Here is a 19,945-nt window from a genome sequence, read left to right on the forward strand (position 1 = left end):
TTGTCAGAGGGCACGACTTGGTACATACCTCAATGAAGGGCTTGTAGAATCATTTACTGAGCTAGTTAGAGAAATGAAGGACCTTAATCCCAAAAATGCCACCCACGCCAATTGGCTAAAGGCACTGAATGAGATTCTAAACCTAGAGCGTGACCTTCGTTATAGGGTCCCTGAGTTCTTGAATACCCCAGAATTCAAAGAGCAATTTATAGATATGGATGTGGAGGCTCGTAGGGATTTTTGTTCTGGAAGTGCGAAAATAGAAGTTAGTAACTGGGAGCATGAGGAGAAAGTTGCTTATTTAGATTGATATCTTTTTGTGGTATTGTGGGGATGAAAATTGTTTATTTAGACTGATATCTTTTTATGGTTTTGTGATATTATGGGGATGAAAGTTACTGATTTAAACTGATATTTTTTGCGGTTTTGTGGAGATGAAAGTTACTTATTGGATATTTTGGATTTATAAGACAATTTATTTGCTTCTTCTTCTTTTAATATTATGTGGTAAAAGGTGCTTTGGATTTTATGGATTGATATCGTGATTTTTCTTAATTTTGTTATAATGTTAAACATGGTAAAAGATACTTATTTTTTTGTTTATCGGATATTGTTCTTCAATTTATTCATGCATGTGTATAATAGGGTTGTTCAGATCCTACCTTGGAATGATCCGGCAATCCATTTGATAAATCTTGCTTTGGATCTCTTCTAGCCTCCATTGGAGATCCAAAGCAAGCCCTATTACGTGGGCGGTTCAGGTCGACGGTATAGTTGGCCTGATTTTGGGGCTATAGGAAATCCAAACCAAGCCCTATCAAGTGGACAGCTCATATCAATCTAACAGATAACTTATTGCTAACTTATTGCTGGCCTAGACAGGTGAGCCTATTACCCTATCCAAACTTAAATACCTACTTTGGCCTTGCACTTAGTAGGACCCATTGATGCATAATATTACTTAGATATTTTAGTAGGGCCCACAAATCCATGGGATCATAGTAAAAGTAGATTATTAAAACTCAAGGACTTCAAATTCATGTATTTGCTAATGACTAACGGGTGATTTCAATATATGCATGAGTCTAAAAAGTCCCCGTTGGAGTCCCCAGAGTCCAAAGTGTCCGTACATTAAAGTCCAAGTCCCCAAAGAGTCATGGACAATATGGAGAAGTCCGCACATTAATGTCCGCATGTTAAAATCCCACATGACTAAACCCCCCTAAGGATTTTAAAAGATTGAGTTAGAGAACTTTTAGTAATTTTGAGAGTTTTTAGGAGATTTTGTGTTCGACTAAAAATTGGACGTTTTTTTTTTTTAGGAATCCTAGTATTTGGGCCAAGGCAAGTCTATAAAAGGCCATCCATTGTAATCTATTAAGAAGCTTCTATGAATTAAAATTTGTTGCCTTTCCGTTGTTGTCTTTGCCGCGAAATTTGTTTGCTGGAGAAAGAGAGCCACCTGTTGCTTTCTCTACAACAAGCCATCTGTTGCTTGTTTTTGCCGCCTCAATTCCCGCCTCAATTGAACCACCTGCTGTTGAATATTTCAAATACAAGCTTCTGTTATACGCCCCTGCGTTATTTAGTATCAGAGCTTAGAAAAATAAGAATTCCATCTTCTTGTAATCTTGGGTTAGAAAATTAAGATCCGTCACCATGTCTCCATCACGAGCGGATAAAATTCGAGATGTTGAAAATTATAAGTGAGATGGAAGAAGAACAACGGGTACGCGGTGAATAACTCGAAGCTCGGATCAATGCCTTCACCGAGCAAATCAAGGCAGATATTGATGGCTTAGACCGGCGTGTTGAGGAACATAGTTTGAGAGAAGCAATTTTTCCAATCATCATTGAAGATCCACAGACGCCAGATGAACACCATGAGGATTTCCTTGAGGAAGATAAAATTAAAAAAAGAAGAAGATCCACCGAAAATAGATGAACCTCTTGAAGATGGCCACGAATTGATTAAAAGCGAGCTCAAAGTCATTGATGTTGGTAAAAGTGAAAGCTACTTTCTGCCTTCGCCACCAAAATTCAAAAACTACATCGAGGGCCTACTTTCCGATTGAATCAAATCCCGCCGCCCGTCGATGCATGCCAAAGTAATTTCTAAGTGGAAATATCTAATCCGTTGAAAAGGCCTCCAGGTCGAAGTCGGAGTGAGAACCACATCTAGTGTGACAATTTTTACTTCCTATGGCATCATTAACCTTGATCTGAACTCGTGGTCGAGTTCTTTTCAAGAAAGGGGTCTGATGCAGGTGCATCTCAATGGATCGTACGATCACGAGATCAACGGCTCACGTTGAATACTACATTTACGAGTTTTACTTTTCTTAGGATTTTTTTTTGAGAAATTTTAGGGAGAGGAGAGTTGGACGAATCTTGTGATCTTAGAGATTTCTTTTGGACACTTTTTAGGAATTTGGTTGCAAAAGTTGGACGTCAAAGTGTGGGAGTTTGGATGTCAAAGTGTAGGAGTTTGATTTTGTTTAGGATTTTAAAAGATTGAGTTAGTGAACTTTTAGTAATTTTGAGAGTTTTTAGGAGATTTTGGGTTCGACTAAAAATTAGACGTTTTTCCTTTTTAAGGAATCCTACAATAGCTAGGATTTGGGCCAAGGAAAGTCTATAAAAGGCCATCCAAACTTTTATGAATTAAAATTTGTTGCCTTTCCGTTGTTGCCTTTGCCGCGAAATTTGTTCCCTGGAGAAAGAGAGACACCTGCTGCTATCTCTACAACAAGCTATCGATCTGCTGCTTGTTTTTGCCACCTCAATTCAACCACCTGCGTCCGCTATATGCCCCTGCGTTACATCCCAAAAAAGGCAGCACATATTTACTATTTTGAACCAAAATAGTACAATGTTAGCCGCCATTTGTTCCTTCCCGTGGACTTTTTTGGGTGGATTCTTGCCCACCATTTCAATATATTAACGGTCTTGACTTTGTAAATTAGGTGTTATCCAAAATATATAAAACGAAAAAAGATATTGACACTACTAACTTTTTGATGAAGAGTGTAACAACCACTTTCTTCTTTATATACCGTTGATTTTTCGTAGTCCTTTATGGTGGGAATTATTGTGAAAGATTTGATTTGCGCTAACCTTGGTTTTCATTACAATCAATCCCTAATGAGTGTTTATGTATAACACTTAAAAGGAGATTAAGCATAGAAATAGAATAATGATAAGATTTGAAAAGATAAACTGAAAGGAAGTCACCCTTTTTTTACTTGGGATGGCCTCCTCTAGTGTAGCGAATAACTACAACCTGATCAATCTAATGAACAGATTTTGTCACATGCCTTTTGACCATTGATCTGAGTGACTTTCTACGTAGAGGTTCTCAAATGAAAATAGAACACTAATTTTCACAGGCATTTTGGTCAACCTTATGCCAGCTGATATCTAGAAGTTTGAATTTCTTGCTTCTAGTTTGCTTCTTCTGCTTATTCTTATCTCTCCCTTTCCTCTCCTTATAACTAGAAGCCATTCCTTGTCCTCCAAAATCAGGAATAAGCAACCTACAATCATCCATTTGTTAAAAAAAAACAACAGACAGAGAGAGATGGAAGGTCTGATTCCATTTGTTCTCCACGTCCTCAAGAGAAACGCATCACATAGCAAGTATCGCTGCCTTTCGGAGGGTTCGGCCCGAAGCAACCACCGCGTCCTGTTAACTGAGAATGTGGGCATCGACTCCTTCGAAGGCTCGTCCCATCGCCGAACGAATTCCGAGTTCCAGCCTCCCCCTGTATCTGAATTCCAGGATTGGAGATCCTCTGAATTCCGGGAAAGGAGATCCGGTTCCAGTTTCATAGCATCACGAAGCTTTGAACAAGATTTGATTGTCCGCTCTTCTGCATCAAAGATGACGAAGGACTTGCAACAGAAGAATGACAACAGGAGGAAGTAAACGAGAACAAAGAAGATAAAAATCAAGATGTATAAATGTGATTTTTTTTTTCTGTTCTTTTGTTGTTATAACATATTTTTGATGGAAATGGAATAAATATTTTGGTCTTCCTAATCAAATGCTAAAGCAAAAGATGGGTCTCACACGCCTTTGAATCAATGGATTTGCCAAGAAGTCCTTGATCTACAAAATATCTTCTAATTAGTCAATACAAATATACAATATCTAAAAAGTTAGTGCTTTATAGATTAATTGCCAAAAGTTCCTAAAACTGACTGTTGGGGGTAAAATCCGACATCTAATGGGAGCCCAACACTTATTTGGCGCACGGAGGTTCAGGCAAAGGGTAAAAAGGCCGTTTCCCAACCCTTCTAACTAGAAACCCTAAAAACCAACCTAGCTAACGGAGGAGAAACTTGAAAACCGAGATTCACGTGAGCTCGTCCAATCATAAATTAAAGGGGCAGGTTCTCATTACTGTCATGGACTTCTATGTTAAAAAATGGACCAAACTTCGAGGTACGCATCTTACATTTCAGTCTCATTTCTCCTCCCTCGCAAAGCTCAGTTCATACTATTGTTGTCTCTTGTTGCCTCGTTTGACTTAAGCATAGGAGGGTGCCCCCTCTCCGATCCTCTCTTGCTGACGTTTTCTTTTAGCATACGGTCATCTGCAGGAGCCGAGCGCAAAATGGGACTTCTTCTGAGACGCAGTCTGGATTTCCACCACAGCAATAACCATTGTTTTTTGTAATTGACTTTTAATTATAAATTTACCCTCACTCTAAAATCCATTCTATTGAACTCAGTACTTTCCTTCCTCCCTCCCCTCTTGTTGGGGCGTTATTTTACAACATCCTTATTTTACAACACTAAAATTTCAATAATCCCCATAACAAAATCAATGAAACCCATCTCTCTCCATTTTACAACACCAAACAACCCCCCCCCCCCCCCCTCTCTCTCCTAATAGCCAGCAAATGAACCATAAGTCTGCTTTCCAACCTCCTGCTTCAGCACCTGGTTTTTGGTTCTTACAGGAAAATTGAGGATCACTGAGAGGTTGTCCAAATGATAGCCACAGAAGAAGTTCCTCGGAATAGAGATATTTTCGTTCCAACAGATAATAGTCTATTTGGACATAGAAAAATCCAGCCATACATAGTTGTATCCAGACAAAGAAAAATCCTTTCATTGAAAGTATACATATCAATCCTGTGGGACATTCCTAAGTTTGACAATTGATCAAGGCTACTGATATTGGCACTACCATGTTTAAATAATTACAAAAACTCAGCTTGTATTTTCCTTTTTAATTGACCACTGACAGCTATTTAGGAAGCTGCCTAATAACCTTTGACATCTGCTTGAATACTAAAAGACAAGATAAGTTAGTGCAATTATCAAAACCTAGTAGTGCCAATATCAGTAGCCTTGATCAATTCTCCACCAGGAAAAAATAAAAAATTTCTGCTAGGATTTTCAACCTTGGAACTCCCATCGTTGTTTTTTCATCACTTAGTTTATCCTATAGTAGGATTCGGTGCTTAGTTCTAGCTCTATGCTGGTACATTCTTGTGGATTGAAAAGGGGTAAGTTTGGGCTTTCTTAGTTGATTCGCCTTCATATATATTTCGAATGACTCCATTTTAAGGGATCATCGGTGCTTTAAAAGTTACAACTACTAGGGGGCGATCTGGGCGGGATGATCCCCGATTCAAGCTTTCTTAGATTTAAATTGCACACATTGTTTGTTTGAATGAACAATATATGCAATTGATTGTCGCCCCTTAGAAGATGGGTACGCGATCTGTTTAAGGAGTTGGAAGGTGTTAAGGCAAAAACTCTCCCCAATTCAAAGGACCAGCTTCTTATATGATTTTCAATCTCTTTTAATTAATTCTCATCAATTTCTATCTATTCACAACACGAATATAACTACTAATTTAAAATGAATGAGATGGAGGCTACTAAATATATCCTACTTAAATCAACTTGTAATAGTGTGTCGATGAAAATATTTGGATGAAATGCATTTCCAGTTGGATGGTAACTAATTCTTCCTGGATTAACATGGGTTAAGACCTCGCCTTCAATTCAATATTGGGAGCTTTCACTCTAGTGGATTTGCCAATAGAGAGAGAGAGAGAGAGGCAATGTAACATGAAGTTTATTAAATACGCGTTCATCACTGAATTTCTTCTTCGATTCTAAGCACACAGGGTGAGAGCAAAATGAGGTGTCTACAAAAACATATGGTCATGGTTCTCCCCCACTCATGATAAAACTATCATTGAATGCAGATGAATCTTAATACTCAAAACACAAGATGCTACAATTGAAGCCAGATTGGTTGCCAAGAAGAAGTTTAATCGAAATTGGATTTCGATTACACTTTCAGCAGACTAGTCAAACCCATCACTATTCATGTTATTCTCACAGCTGTTGTTAGTGGAAGATAGCTAGCTTTATGATGGCAGATATGATTTGACCAATTGATCCATGTTATCAATTTATTGAAGGCACATCTATTTATTTGGATCTTATATTGTTTTTCGCACCCTAATTAAACTATGATTTATTGAAGGCAGATTCGTCTAGAACATGAGATTCGAAAGTAATCTCTTGGGGACTTCAATTAATCTCAAACATAGACATTAGATCATAAAAAACATGCACTTAGATTTCACTTTAAATGAAGGACTTCAAAATAGCTAGAAAATTTTCCACAAAAGATTGTGATTCATATAATACAGAGAGAGAGTAGGGGAGGGGTGGATTTTTATAAATAGTGTAAGTTGATAAATGTAGTTTATGTGTAGGGACATTTTGAGAATAAATGAGGAGGGAGCGGCGATTTTAAAATTAATTAGTGACTCCTTAGGGGTATTTTGAGAATAAGTTGGGAGAGAGAGAGAGAGAGAGATTTTAGGGTAAGTTGATAAAATTAGTGAATGCATCGGGGCATTGAGAGAGAGAGAGAGAGAGAGAGAGAGAGAGAGAGAGAGAGAGAGAGAGAGAGAGAGAGATCTTAGGGTAAGTTGATAAAATTAGTGAGGGCATTTTGAGAATAAATGAGGAGCGGATTTTATAAATAGAGAAAAGGGTTGCGCGCTCGAGCACAGCTAGGCTTAGCTGCGCTCGAGCACAGAAACAGGGGGTGGGGCCATTGGGGGTGATCCTAACCATTCATTTGGAAGGCCCCATCATGGATGGGGGGCCTACCGAAAATCAGCTCCATTGTCCATTTGTGGGGCCAACAATGGACAGATATTGTTTGTCCGCAAATCTGTCCATTTTTTGCCCCACAAATGGACACCCTAAGGTGATCCAATGGAGCTAATTTTTTGTGGACACCCTACCCATGAAAGGGCCCATCAAATGAATGCTTTGGATCCCATCCAAAATGTGGCCCCACCCTGTTTCTGTGCTCGAGCACAGCAACTCTAAATAAGGTAAGTTGATAAAATTAGTGCGTGTGTGTGTGACCAGCAAGTTCTGGCCCATGGGTCCCAGCAGATGAAACGATCCAATAGTGGGCCCCTCTAAAATGAAACCTTTTAGTATTACATGTGATAGAGGGAGGTTTTGGAGAACAGTTTCTTAGTCTAAACTTACAAACCTCTTGAGAGTGAAATTTTAAAAAAGTGGGGCTGATAATTTGAAAACACCTTGTTTCCTTTTATATTAAGGTGATTAAGGGTGTCAATTTTGGCTCGGGCTCGGAAGCTCGCTCGAGCTCGGCTCGAATCCTTAACGAGCCGAGCCGAGCCGAGCCGGCTCTCCAAGCTCGTTAAGCTTAACGAGCCGAGCCCTATTTAGGCCAGGCTCGGCTCGGCTCAGCTCGGCTCGTTAAGGCTCGTTAAGAATTTAATATATTTAAATATATATATTATATATTAATATATACACTAAAAGGGTTGTCTAGGGAGAAAAAGGGGGAGGCAAAATATGTCACTTCATTTTAGGAACCCCATTTGTTACTTGGACCACCCCCATAGTGTAAAAAAAGTAGTGAAATTACACTATATAGGGCTGTCCAGGGAAGATGAGGGGTGTGAAAAAAAGCTCGGTAAGGCTCGCGAGCCTGGCCGAGCCGAGCTTTTGAGCTTAACGAGCCGAGCCGAGCCGAGCCGAGCCGAGCCTGGCCAAGCTCGGCTCGTTTACACCTCTAAAGGTGATCACTGATCATCATATCTCGTCATTTAAAATTTTGCTATAAAATATCCCATAATTTAAAAAGTAAATAAATGGAAATTATTTATTTAGTCGTCACTGGAGAGATCTTGCTCAAAAAAAAAACTGTTCTACAATTTGGTAGGAGACATGTTATCTTTTTCTCTGATCGCATGTGGAGACATAAGATTGTGTTCATCGAATGTTTATAAGAAAACTTAAATGCTGAATCTTAGCCGTCGGATCCAAATTTTGCTGATTAGATCACGAAAATCCCAAACTTAATATTGTGCTTTGTTCACATGACCACGACAATTCGAGCATATTTAACAAAATTGTATGAGGTAAGGTCAAAACTTTAAATTTAAGGTATTTAATAGTTACGACGATATTTACCTCTATAAGATATTTAATAACAGTAGGAAAATTTACATTTATAAGATGTTTAATAGATATAAAGAAAGCTATATGTTTAAGGGTATGTTTGGATGCATGTAGAGGAACGGCATAGGTAGAATGCATGGAGGAGACAGGAATTACAAAACCTGATGTTTGGATACAAAAGTGGATAACCGGATTTTTACAAAGAGAAAAAGGTTGCTGCGCTCGAGCACAAAAATAGAGGGGTGGAGCCTTTTGGGGTGGGTGATCCTAACTATTCATTTGAAAGGCCCCATCATGGATGGGGGACCTACCGAAAATCAGCTACATTAGATCACTAATGGGTGTCCATTTGTGGGGCCAAAAATGGACAGATGCTGTTTGTCCACAAATCTGTCCATTTTTTGCCCCACAAATGGACACCCTAAGGTGATCCAATGGAGCTGATTTTTGGTGGACACCGTACCCATGAAAGGGCCCATCAAATGAATGCTTTGGATCCCACCCAAAATGTGGCCCCACCCTGTTTCTGTGCTCGAGCGCAGCAATTCTATCCTCTTTTACAAAACTGAGATTTTTACCCTCTTCTCTTTTTGTAAGAACTCGGTTACATCCTATTTTGTCCTTTTCTATGATTTTTGTCTTAGAGAAATGGAGGAGATGGGATGGTGGGACGTTTGGCCACCATGAAACATTTTTCATGATAAATCGGTGACTCCAAAGTGGTGGTCAGATAGGGGTAGGGCAGGTGAAGTGGCTAAAAATCGGGAAACTAGACACTGGTTTTTGGTCGATCATATAAATCTCACCACTATGGATTCAGTGACTTGTCATGAAAAAAATTTCAGGAATTTGCACGAGAGAGAGAGAGAGAGAGAGAGAGAGAGAGAGAGATTTTATGATTTTTTTAGTGAGTGGTTCGGAGGGTTCATCAAAACTTAGGAAATTGAGTTTATTAATCATAAAAACTAAGAAGGTGTCGTGTATAGATAATAATTTATCCATAAAATAACAATTATTTCCCACAAATAATATGAGTGCATAGCAAATGTCGTTTTCTTGTAAGCTATTTAGTAGTTAAAGGTTTTAACTCTGCATTTATAAGGTTTTAAATAACCCCCGTGGCCGCAGAAGTTGTCTTCTTGCCAATTAAATACAAAGAAGCGGAAAAAAAAAAAAAATTTACATCTACCACCCTGTCTCACAACCGTCGGTAGGCCACCATTCATACAAATAGCCCCATCCAGTTGGAACAATTTCCGAACCAATAGAAATAAAAAAGGATGGAAGCCAACAAACCCTATTCAATATCCAAAAAGTATTTAACATAGGGCATGTTTGGATGTGGGAAATATTTTATTCTCAGATAAACATTTCCCTAAAAATATCTACAAGAGGGATTTGATAGGGGGCCATTGCAGAGAGGGCCACACAGGCTCATTTTTTTAGGAGATTTTGTCTTATTCGTTTAATTTATCTGAGGTGGCTGCACTCATGTGCACCAGCCAGCCCCGAAATGCCTTTCTATGATGGTCCCTAGCAAATCCCTTATAAAATTCATTGGGAGGTGATAAATTCGCCGGCGGATCAATCTCCAGCGAGTCAGAGGGTGTTTTCTTGAAAAGCCTCTGGATCCTGTTTGGAATTCTAATTTCAAATCTAACCAATCGAAGGTTTTGCCGCCCAAAGAAGTGCCTTTGGCTTGCCTCGAAATAGGTGTGGTGGGACCAGAAAAGAGGATTCAATCAGGTCTACCGTTGGTGTGTCCCAAAACTCCTAAGCCAAAATGCCTTGCCCCTAGGGGGAAAATTGCATGCCTGAGTGCACCTTTCAAGAATATCCAGTCGGTTGGCCTAAACCCAAGAGCAAGGAAGAGCTTTGAATACCGAGCCCTTAGCGGCTATTATGATGATTTAAACCCCTTGGCGCAGGGAAAACTTCTCATGAATATCTTGGAGAATATTTTGGTTACAAATTTAGGGAAAACTTCTCTAAACCCCTAAGGCATTGCACATGTCGTTTTCTTGTAAGCTATTTAATAGGTATTTAATAGTTAAAGGTGCTAACTCTGCATTTATAAGGTTTTAAATGACCCCCGGGGCCTCACAAGTTGTCTTTCTGCCAATTAAATGCAAAGAAGCGAAAAAAGAATCACATCTACCCTCTCTCAGAAGCGTCTATAGGCCAGCCGCAGAAAGTCAGGCCAGCCGCGAAATGACTTTCTGCGATGGACCCTAGCAAATCCCTTATAAAATTCATTCGGAAGTGATAAATTCGCCCCCTTTTTCTTCCCCGGACCAGTCTCTTCCACTGTATTTATGATTCTCTTTTTATACTACAAGGGTCTGGCCCAGGGAAGAAAAGAGGAGGAATTTACCATTTCCAACTTCGTTTCCTAACTAGCATTCCTGGCCCATGCCATGCACGGGTGTAAGATGATGATCTCCGCCCCACGAAAACATGTGTAAAACGGTGGGACCCACGCTATGGATGGGTTTAGCCAGAGCCGGTGAGGCCCACCCTTTAAAACATGAGGTGTGAAAAGTGGACCCTATAAAATGGTGGCCCACTCCATGAAAACATGAGGTGTAAAATGTTAAGCCTCATCCCACAAAAAATTAAGGTGTAAAATGGGGAGCCCATGGTATGGCTGGATATAGTGGCCCTACGCCATCAAAACATGAGGTGTAAATGTTGGGCCCCACTTATGCTATGCATGAGGTGTAAATAATTCATGGAAAATATTATTTAGGTCTAGTAACAACTTCCTTGAAAACAGAGAAAAAAAAAAAAAATTTGAAGAACAATTTCCATGGAAATTTTTCTAGTAAAAATGTTACCACACAAAACGCACAAAATTTACAGTCTCCTGTTACAGCATATATACAGTTTATCCTTCTCTGTATAGAAACGTGCTTTCATTCATGTGGGGCCCATGCCCTACTCTGCCACGTCAGACGCCCTTCCCCTATTGTAGCCTGATCTCGGCTGCCGTAGAAGTTCGATCAAAGCTTCCGCCTGAAAAATATCAAACAAAAGCCGCCCATGGCGAAAGCGAAAATTTCAGTAATTCGGATATAAAAAAAAGGACAATGATAAATTCGCCCCCCATGCAGGATAATTCGCACCCCTGTAACGTCAAAAGCATAATTCACATTAAAGTGGTGCGAATCATCCTATAGTGGGTGCGAATTTATCATGAAGGTTCAGTAATTCGGAAATAAAAAAAAGGACAATGATAAATTCGCACCCCATGCTGGAAAATTCGCAACCTTTTAACGTCAAAAGCATAATTCACGTTACAGTGGTGCGAATCATCCTATAGTGGGTGCGAATTTATCATGAAGGTTCAGTAATTCGGAAATAAAAAAAAGGACAATGATAAATTCGCACCCCATACAGGAAAATTCGCACCCCTGTAACGTCAAAAGTATGATTCACGTGGGTGCGAGTTTATCACTCCCTAAAAAAACCACTCTGAAAACTCTATTAAAACGGTCATGAAAATGATATTCTCACCCCCTGTTTTTTTATATTAGAACTCCTCTCTGTATAGTAGAAATTGAAAACTGAATTGAGATTTTTGGTACCTTTTTTGTCAGCTTGGGAAATCATAGAAATTTCAAAATAAGAATTAGGGTGTAGCGATCAAAATGGAGGGATGTTCAAAAATAGAAACTTCAACGACCGTGAGATTTAACGGCGTTGACAGAAATAACGACATCCAAACCGCCAAAAAGCAACGGAAAACCAGGTAGTTAGGCAAAACCGGGAATCACTAACGAGAAACCAGGAATACGAAACGTAAAAAACGGCCGATACTTGCCTTGTCCTTTACACGAGTCGTGCCGGACTGTGAAAGCGCTACCAACGGCGGTATCGCTCCTTCTCTCGCCACCATAGTCCGATACGTTACGCTCTCCTCACAGATCTGTAACAGCATCGCCACAGCGATCTCTTTCTGCCGTTGAGATCCAACCTCAACGATCTCAACCAGTACCGGAATACCGCCTTCGTCTACCAAAGCGGTTTTCCCAACAGGTATTGAAACAAGCATGCTCAAAACAACAGTCGCCTTATCCACCATACCAGATTCGAAATCCGCCATTAATTCAACAAGAGGTTTCATAATCCCTGCCTCGATCGCTCTAATTTTGTTCTCTTTCACCGAACAAAGCAAATACAAAGCTCCAGAAGCATCTTTTTTACCTCTAAACCCTCCGCTAGCTAACAAAATTACTAGGAGCGGGATCGCTCCTGACCGTCCGATCGCGATCTTGTTTTCATCGATCTGCGAGAGGCGAAGCAACGCGCACGCTGCGTTCTCTTTTGCTGTTGCTGTTCCGATCTTTAGAGCTTTAACCAGAGGTTTTATCCCGCCATAGGCTACAATTAGATCCTTGTTTTCATCACAGAGAGAGAGATTGAAGATCGCTGTAACTCCGTATTCCTGAAGCTGAGGATCTGAGGATGAGATTAGAGAGATTAGAGGTTTCACGGCTCCGGCTTGAGCGATTTTGATTCGATTTTCTTGCTTGTTTTTGGCTAGGAGACGAATCTCTAACGCGGCTTGACGCTGACCATCGATAGAGCAGGATTCGAGATCGGAGACTAGTTGACGGATAAGATCATCGGAATTATCAGTCGCAGAGGCGATTAGCAGTCTCCGTTTCTGCGAGGAGGTCGAGAACTCACCGGATCTATCGCTGTTACAGTCACTAAAAGCTGAAGCTGATGAATTTTCGTTGCTGAGATCTCTGAAGTTGCGTCTCAGGTAGCTATAGCTCGCCGGAGCATCCATCTCCATGGCCGGAATTTCTCTACCGCATCAACAACTCTCCGCTGGAAAATCAGAAATCGTCAGTTCTCCGGGAAAAAATAGACGCCGGAGAACTAGAAATTACCACTTTTCCGGCCGGAACTCTGGAGGAGAGAGATGGAGATTTCAGGAATTTGCAAGAACGGAGAAGATTAAGTACCTGAAATGGTATTGGGGCACGGCTACGTGCGGATAAGCTTGGCCGTACAGAAATAGATGGGTTGAGCACGTGGCGGCTTTCCTTTTCCTTTATACGCGTGGGGAGAAGCTTCGTTTTCTTCCTGTGAAAACCCAGACCTATGGTCGTCTTTTTTCATAATTTTAAAAGAGAAAAGTACGGAATGAGGGCCTGATGTTTAGTGAAAATACGGATTGGGGGCACGTTTTAAAATAAGAACAAAAAACAGGCTAATCTTCAAAATCGGGTTAGAAAAATACCCTGATACCCTTCTGACATCAACAGAAACGTCATTCAGTCTTCTTTTTTATTAATGGCGTGTTTCACGAGGTTCTTTTGGTTCGTCTGGTATTTGAACATGTGTTGAAAAACTTTTTGGAATTCTAGCGGCTCTATAAATAGTCGGTTTGGTTTGGATTGAAATCTTTCTGTGAACCCAGAGTCTTTGGGTTCCTTTAAATCTTGGCCGTGGTCAATATGAACAGATGGTCGGATCCACGACATGTGGACATCAATATGAAACAGTGGCGTCTTCTAATAATACCCCTCTCTGTAACCATTATTTCCGCCGGCGTACCCATTATTTTCGCTGGATTACCCGTTATTCATATTCCCCTCTCTGTAACTATTATTTCCATCGGTGTACCCATTATTTCTGCCGGCGCTGGCGTACCCATTATTCCCCTCTCTATAACCATTATTTCCATCGGCGTACTATTCCTATTCCCCTCTCTGTAACCATTATTTTCGTCGAGCGTACCCATTATTTCCTCCGGCGTACTCATTATTGCCCTCTCTATAACCATTATTTCCATCGCTTACCCATTATTTTCCCCGGCGTACCCATTATTTCTCTCTCTGTAACCATTATTTCTATCGGCGTACACATTATTTCCGCCGACGTACCCATTATTTCCCTCTCTGTAACCATTATTTCTATCTTGACCGTCAGAAATACCTAGAGACGGATGGATGCCTGACACGTGTTGAAAAGATAAGTGAGAAAAGATAACGTCTACCATTCTAAGCTAAAAGATAAGTGAGAAAAGATAACGTCAGTGTTCCAACAAGTATAATAACGTCGGGGTTTCAAAAAGTTTTCCTACACGTGTCAAGATCCATCAGTCTCTAGTTATTTTCAATGGCCAAAATAGAAACGAACCTAAGATTCTCTCAGTTCAAATACACATTTAAATGAACCAAAAGAAGCCTTGTGAATCGGGCCAATTTAAGAGGCAGTAATGAAAAATGAGGACTCTGTCTATGTCAGAAGGGTGTCAGGGTCTTTTGACCACCCGATTTTGAAGTTTAGCCCTTTTTTTGTTATTGTTTTAAAAGGAGCCCCCAATCCGTATTTTCACTAAATATTGGCACGTTCCGTACTTTTCTCAATTTTAAAACTAAGGCAGCGAGAGACATGAGGGACGGTGGAAGAGATAAAAAGTAGGGTGTGGAAAAATCAACCAGATTTACAAAAATAATATGGGAGATAATAAATTTGCACCCCCGGATAAATTCACACTTCGTTTGACATGAATTGCGGCAGACTTTAAACGCTTTTTCTCGTGTGCAAGGGGTGCGAATCATCCTTCATTGGGTGCGAATTTATCATTATCTGTCGGATTTTTTCGATTTTCAAGAACTTTCCACTGCATCAACGTCCCGATAACAGATATTTAGAGAATAGGGGAAAGCTCGATCGTACACGTGGCAGATTGTTGGATTTGTCTCGTAGTTCCGCAGCTATATCCGCTAGTGCGGACGCTGACTCCCATTAACAACTCGTGGCTCGCGAATTTCGCGGAAGTGCCATCCCAATCATCTTGACCCTACACGTGGTGGATCTGTATATTGGATTGGTGACCAAACCATGTGAGCGACCGAAAATAACGGCCGTAGGAAAATATTGAAAATTTAGAAACCGTTAGATCTCCGTCACTCAAGAGATCATGCCACTTGGCAAGATCTAACTTTCTTAGAGCTATCCTCCTAATCCCAAAATACCCAACCTATCCCAAAAAAAAAAAAAAAAAAAATCTTCGCAACCCATCTGGCTTGTTCTCACTTCTCAATCACTTCACTAGAATCAATTTTTAGGTCCCACCGGAGGACATGCACGTCTAATCGAGACCGTTCATCTTGTTGACCCTCGCTTTCTTGGGCCATGACTGTCTTTTTATATGTTGTGCTCACTTATTTATTTGGGATTTGCTAGGGACTTTCGCATAAAGTCATTTCGTGGTGCTTAATCCCTTCACGGATTTTGAGAATCGATTGTTATTTCAAAATTGATTATTGTACTCAATATTAAACCTAAATTTGAGTCCAAGAATCAGTTTTGCACTCACAATCGGTTCTCAAATTCCAAAACTAACAGGGCCTTCGTTTTCTTTCAAAAATATGATTATCGTTTGCCTTCAGTTTCGTTTGAAAATGATTTGGTTTGAAACCATCATGAAAACTACATGATTCATCCTCTCACAATCAAACCATCTTCACTATTGATATTGGCACACCTACTATTTGTGGACGCACGGCCAAACAAGTGTAAACCATTTAGCCATATATATGATGATTCTCTAAGAATGCGGGCACCTACGATTCCGCCGAGTCAAGCATGGAAGATTTGGAGAAAAAGAAGTCAAAGATAAAAAGACAAGCATGGAAGATTATGAGAAGATTTGGAGGGAGATTTGTGAGTGGTGTTTGGTTGCATGAGAAAAATAGTGGAAAATGTAGGGTGTCATTATCAAAATGTAGGTGGAAGAGAGAGAAAAGGAAGAGAGAGAAAGAGAGAAGAATAATAAGACAAGAGATATTCCCCTAATTCCCCACACAAACTTCTCCATTTTGGTGAAAAAAGAGAGAAAATTATGGGGGGAGGAGGGGGGGGGGAACATCTCCGCCACGTAGGCGTCACCTAGGATAAAATGCAATGATGATGTCTAGAAGTTTTCTAGTGGTCAAATGTCTAATTGACAACCAAACATGTTTTGGGGAGATCTTTGGAAGATCTCAAGCGTTTGAAACTTCCACAATCCCCCCAAAATAAGCAACCAAACAGTGCAATCGAAAGTGAATCCTGGGTCCACATTTGTGGCCATTTGGGCTGCAACTTGGGTCAGGTCGGTTCGAGCTTTTGCTAAAACATGAATTGGAGTAAACCCCAACCATATTTTATGGTAAAACCTCAACCCGAATTCATAAAATTCGACCCCAGTTGCACCCCTGGTGGCCATAGTATGTCATTATCATGGCTATCTTACCCTCCCTAATGTCTCAATACATAATACGTCCTAAACTTCTCTACATATTGATCATTGGGTCCCACGCAGGGACATTTATGTATAATTAAAGCATTGATTTTGTAGACTAATATTGAGGTGGCCAAATGGTCCTACATGAGGACATGTATGTGTAATCAAGACCGTTTCTGTGTGGAAAGACCACTCCGACCAACAAAAGTGCCCTAAGCTTTTTAAATGATTTAATTATACTATACCTAGGGAAAACTTGGGTGCCTCCAAGATTATTTAAAAGTTTATAAAGGTAAAGTGGCCTTTAGCTATTAAATACTTTAGAAATGCAACTTTATTCATAGCTATTAAATGAAGGCTAGGAGCATCTGATCATAGAGAATTTATACGATGGGTGGCCGTGAAAACACGTGAAGTCTAAAAAAAAGTAGGTACGGCCCACTTTTTTCGATGATCCAAACCGTTCATCTGTTTGGGCACAACGTAAATAGGATGTGCCCCAAAAATCAGTTCCATAGGATGATCATAACCCTCCGATCTGTAGAAGATTTCATAAATGATTTTTGGAAATCTCCATATTCAGATCAGTTCAGATCGGAGGGTTAGGATCATCTTATGGAACTGATTTTTGGGGCACAACCTATTTACGTTGTGCCCAAATAGATGAACGGTTTGGATCATAAAAAAAAGTGGGCCGTACCTACGTTTTTAGACTTCACGTGTTTTCACGGCCACCCATCATATAAATTCTCTCTGATCACATATATGATTAACATCAACGGGTAAGAGAGCCATGTTGGCTGACCTAATCAATGGACCCCATCAATACCACATACAACTTTATAACTGATGGGGGCCATGTCATAAAAGCAAAAGTCCAAAGCCTGTCTCTTTATAGAGAAACATTGTTAGAGAAGCAATGTCGACGTCTGAAATAGCATTTGTTCAAGAAAAAGAACCCTCGTTTTGGGTAGTTGGAGCCGCGGCGGGTCAATAGACTCCGGATTGACCCGGTCAGTGGCAGTAGGCTCTACTGTAGGCTGAGAAAAACGATTCAACACGTTAGAGAAAAGATTTGGTTACCCACTTACGCGCACTACATCTAGTCGCCTAGGCTTGTTCAAAGGATCTTATTCGGGTCGGATCCGTGTTTGGGTTAGGATCCTAATGGGAGAATTCTGCGTTCCTATTTTAGTGTTTAGGTCAAGATTCATTCTGAATCAGACCCATCTATCAGACCGTCTTAGATCCGATAATAAAAACTCCAGGATGAAAAGGTTTAGAATGAGTTCTGATCCAAATGCCATGAAATAATATAATGGATGACATTGAAAAACTAGAAGGAAAGAAAACCTTCTTTTTTTTTTAGTTTTTTAAAAGGAAAGAAAACCTTATATTGAAAAATCTTCTTCCATTTATTTAGGGGCCTCTTGGATACACGGAATTTAGAGTCTTTATACTTCTTCAAATTCCTAGGTGGGAGAAGAGAGAAGGATACCGTCCGTCGTTTTTTTATTTCTCGCCCTTCTTCCGTAGACCAAGATAGTATGAGATCGTATGTGTTTCCAGGTAAGGGTGTCAATTTTGGCTCGGGCTCGGAGGCTCGCTCGAAAAAAGCTCGGCTCGAATCCTTAACGAGCCGAGCCGAGCCGGCTCGCCAGGCTCGTTAAGCATAAAGAGCCGAGTCCGATTTAGGCCAGGCTCGGCTCGGCTCGTTGAGGCTCGTTAAGAATTTAATATATTTAAATATATATATATATATATATATATATATATATATTATATATATTAATATATATACTAAAAGGGTTGTCCAGGGAGTGAAAGGGGGAGGCAAAATATGTCACTTCACTTTAGGAACCCCATTTGTTACTTGGACCACTCCCCATAGTGTAAAAAAAGTAGTCAAATTACACTATATAGGGCTGTCCAGGGAAGATGAGGGGTGTGAACTTAATATAACCCAAGCTCGGTAAGGCTCGCGAGCGGCTCGCGAGCCTGGCCGAGCCTGACCGAGCCGAGCCGAGCCCGAGCCTGGTTCGAGCCTGAGCCGAGCTTTTGAGCTTAACGAGCCGAGCCGAGCCTGGCCAAGCTCGGCTCGTTTACACCCCTATTTCCAGGTTTTAGAAATCTCAAGATGGGGGAGAGATTTCTAAAACCTGGATTTCTTACTTAAAAAGGATTCTAAGGAGACGTGAAACTAAGAGTGTAGAGGAGTGCCAGTTTCAAACGATTTAAAATCCAGGTATCCAACAGTCCCTTAGGGGCTTTTTGGATAGGCGGATTTTAGAATCCAGGTTTTAGTTTGAAAATAGTGTAAAAGAGAGTCATGTTCAAGCTGCTGGTATGAAATTCTGGTTTTAGAAATCTCTCCCGCATCCTGAGATTTCTAAAACCTGGAAACATGAGACGATCGCCTGCTCTCTTGCTGTCGGAAAGAAGGGCGAGAAATTAGAAAACGACGGCTGGTCTCTTTCTTCTCTCGTCTCCCATCAACAATAATGAGAAAATCCAAGATTCTAAAATCCGTGTATCCAAACGGTCCCTTAGAGTCGTGATCTGACCATCAAATAAGATGATCCAACAATATAATAGCTGTTAGGGGATGGACTGGAGTTTTACTCTAGCTAAAAGTGACAATCTAGATTGTAGAGTTGCAATTGGGCGTGATCTAATGGTTAGATTTGGACCTGCACTGATCAGACATGATCACATGTGAAAATCCATCGTTAAGTCAATAAAAAGATTGCAAATCCACCATTTTAAACAGACTAAGAACTCACAGTACAAAAATTATGATTTCTAGAGCTTTCGAATGTCTTTTTTACTTCATTTTTTTTTTGCGTCATTTACTTCTTTTGTTCTAGATTCTAATCAACGGATCAATCTATGGTAGTGATAGACTACACTGATCAACAGATAGGATCAACGGATCAACATACACATGGGGGGGGGCCATATTATCCAAATCAATTTGGATGGTGATCATCCATTCCAAACTAGGCCCGAAATATGGTACATTTGTTTATTGATTTTACGCCATCACCTTATACAAACTTTATAAGTGATTGTGGGCCATATTATACAAGCAAACTTCCAAAGCTTGTCTCTTTAGATCCCACATAAAAAAAAGCTATGTCAATGTCTAGCGGGTTAGTTGGTAGTGGAGATGCAAGAAAAGAAACCCTCGTTTTGGTAGTTGGAGT

The 19,945-nt window shown here is 40.3% G+C and overlaps 2 protein-coding genes across 2 annotated transcripts; one reads left to right on the top strand and one right to left on the bottom strand.

Moving 5' to 3' along the window:
• Positions 1-3,317: 3,317 nt before the first annotated feature.
• LOC143875733 (beta-1,4-xylosidase) lies at positions 3,318-4,898 on the top strand. The gene has a single exon (XM_077377336.1). It carries the CDS (start codon positions 3,581-3,583, stop codon positions 3,926-3,928), a length of 348 nt encoding a protein of 115 aa, XP_077233451.1. The 5' UTR covers positions 3,318-3,580; the 3' UTR covers positions 3,929-4,898.
• Positions 4,899-11,207: 6,309 nt separating this feature from the next.
• LOC143876077 (ARM repeat superfamily protein) lies at positions 11,208-13,527 on the bottom strand. The gene is made up of 2 exons (XM_077377694.1): positions 12,312-13,527; positions 11,208-11,503 (listed from the first exon to the last, which is right to left on the bottom strand). Exons 1-2 carry the CDS (start codon positions 13,290-13,292, stop codon positions 11,426-11,428), a joined length of 1,059 nt encoding a protein of 352 aa, XP_077233809.1. The 5' UTR covers positions 13,293-13,527; the 3' UTR covers positions 11,208-11,425.
• Between the last annotated feature and the right edge of the window lie 6,418 nt (positions 13,528-19,945).

The sequence above is a fragment of the Tasmannia lanceolata genome, unplaced genomic scaffold (assembly GCF_043159265.1).
Source record: "Tasmannia lanceolata isolate RefF3 unplaced genomic scaffold, GAP_Taslan_0.1 ptg000004l, whole genome shotgun sequence".
NCBI lineage: Eukaryota > Viridiplantae > Streptophyta > Magnoliopsida > Canellales > Winteraceae > Tasmannia > Tasmannia lanceolata.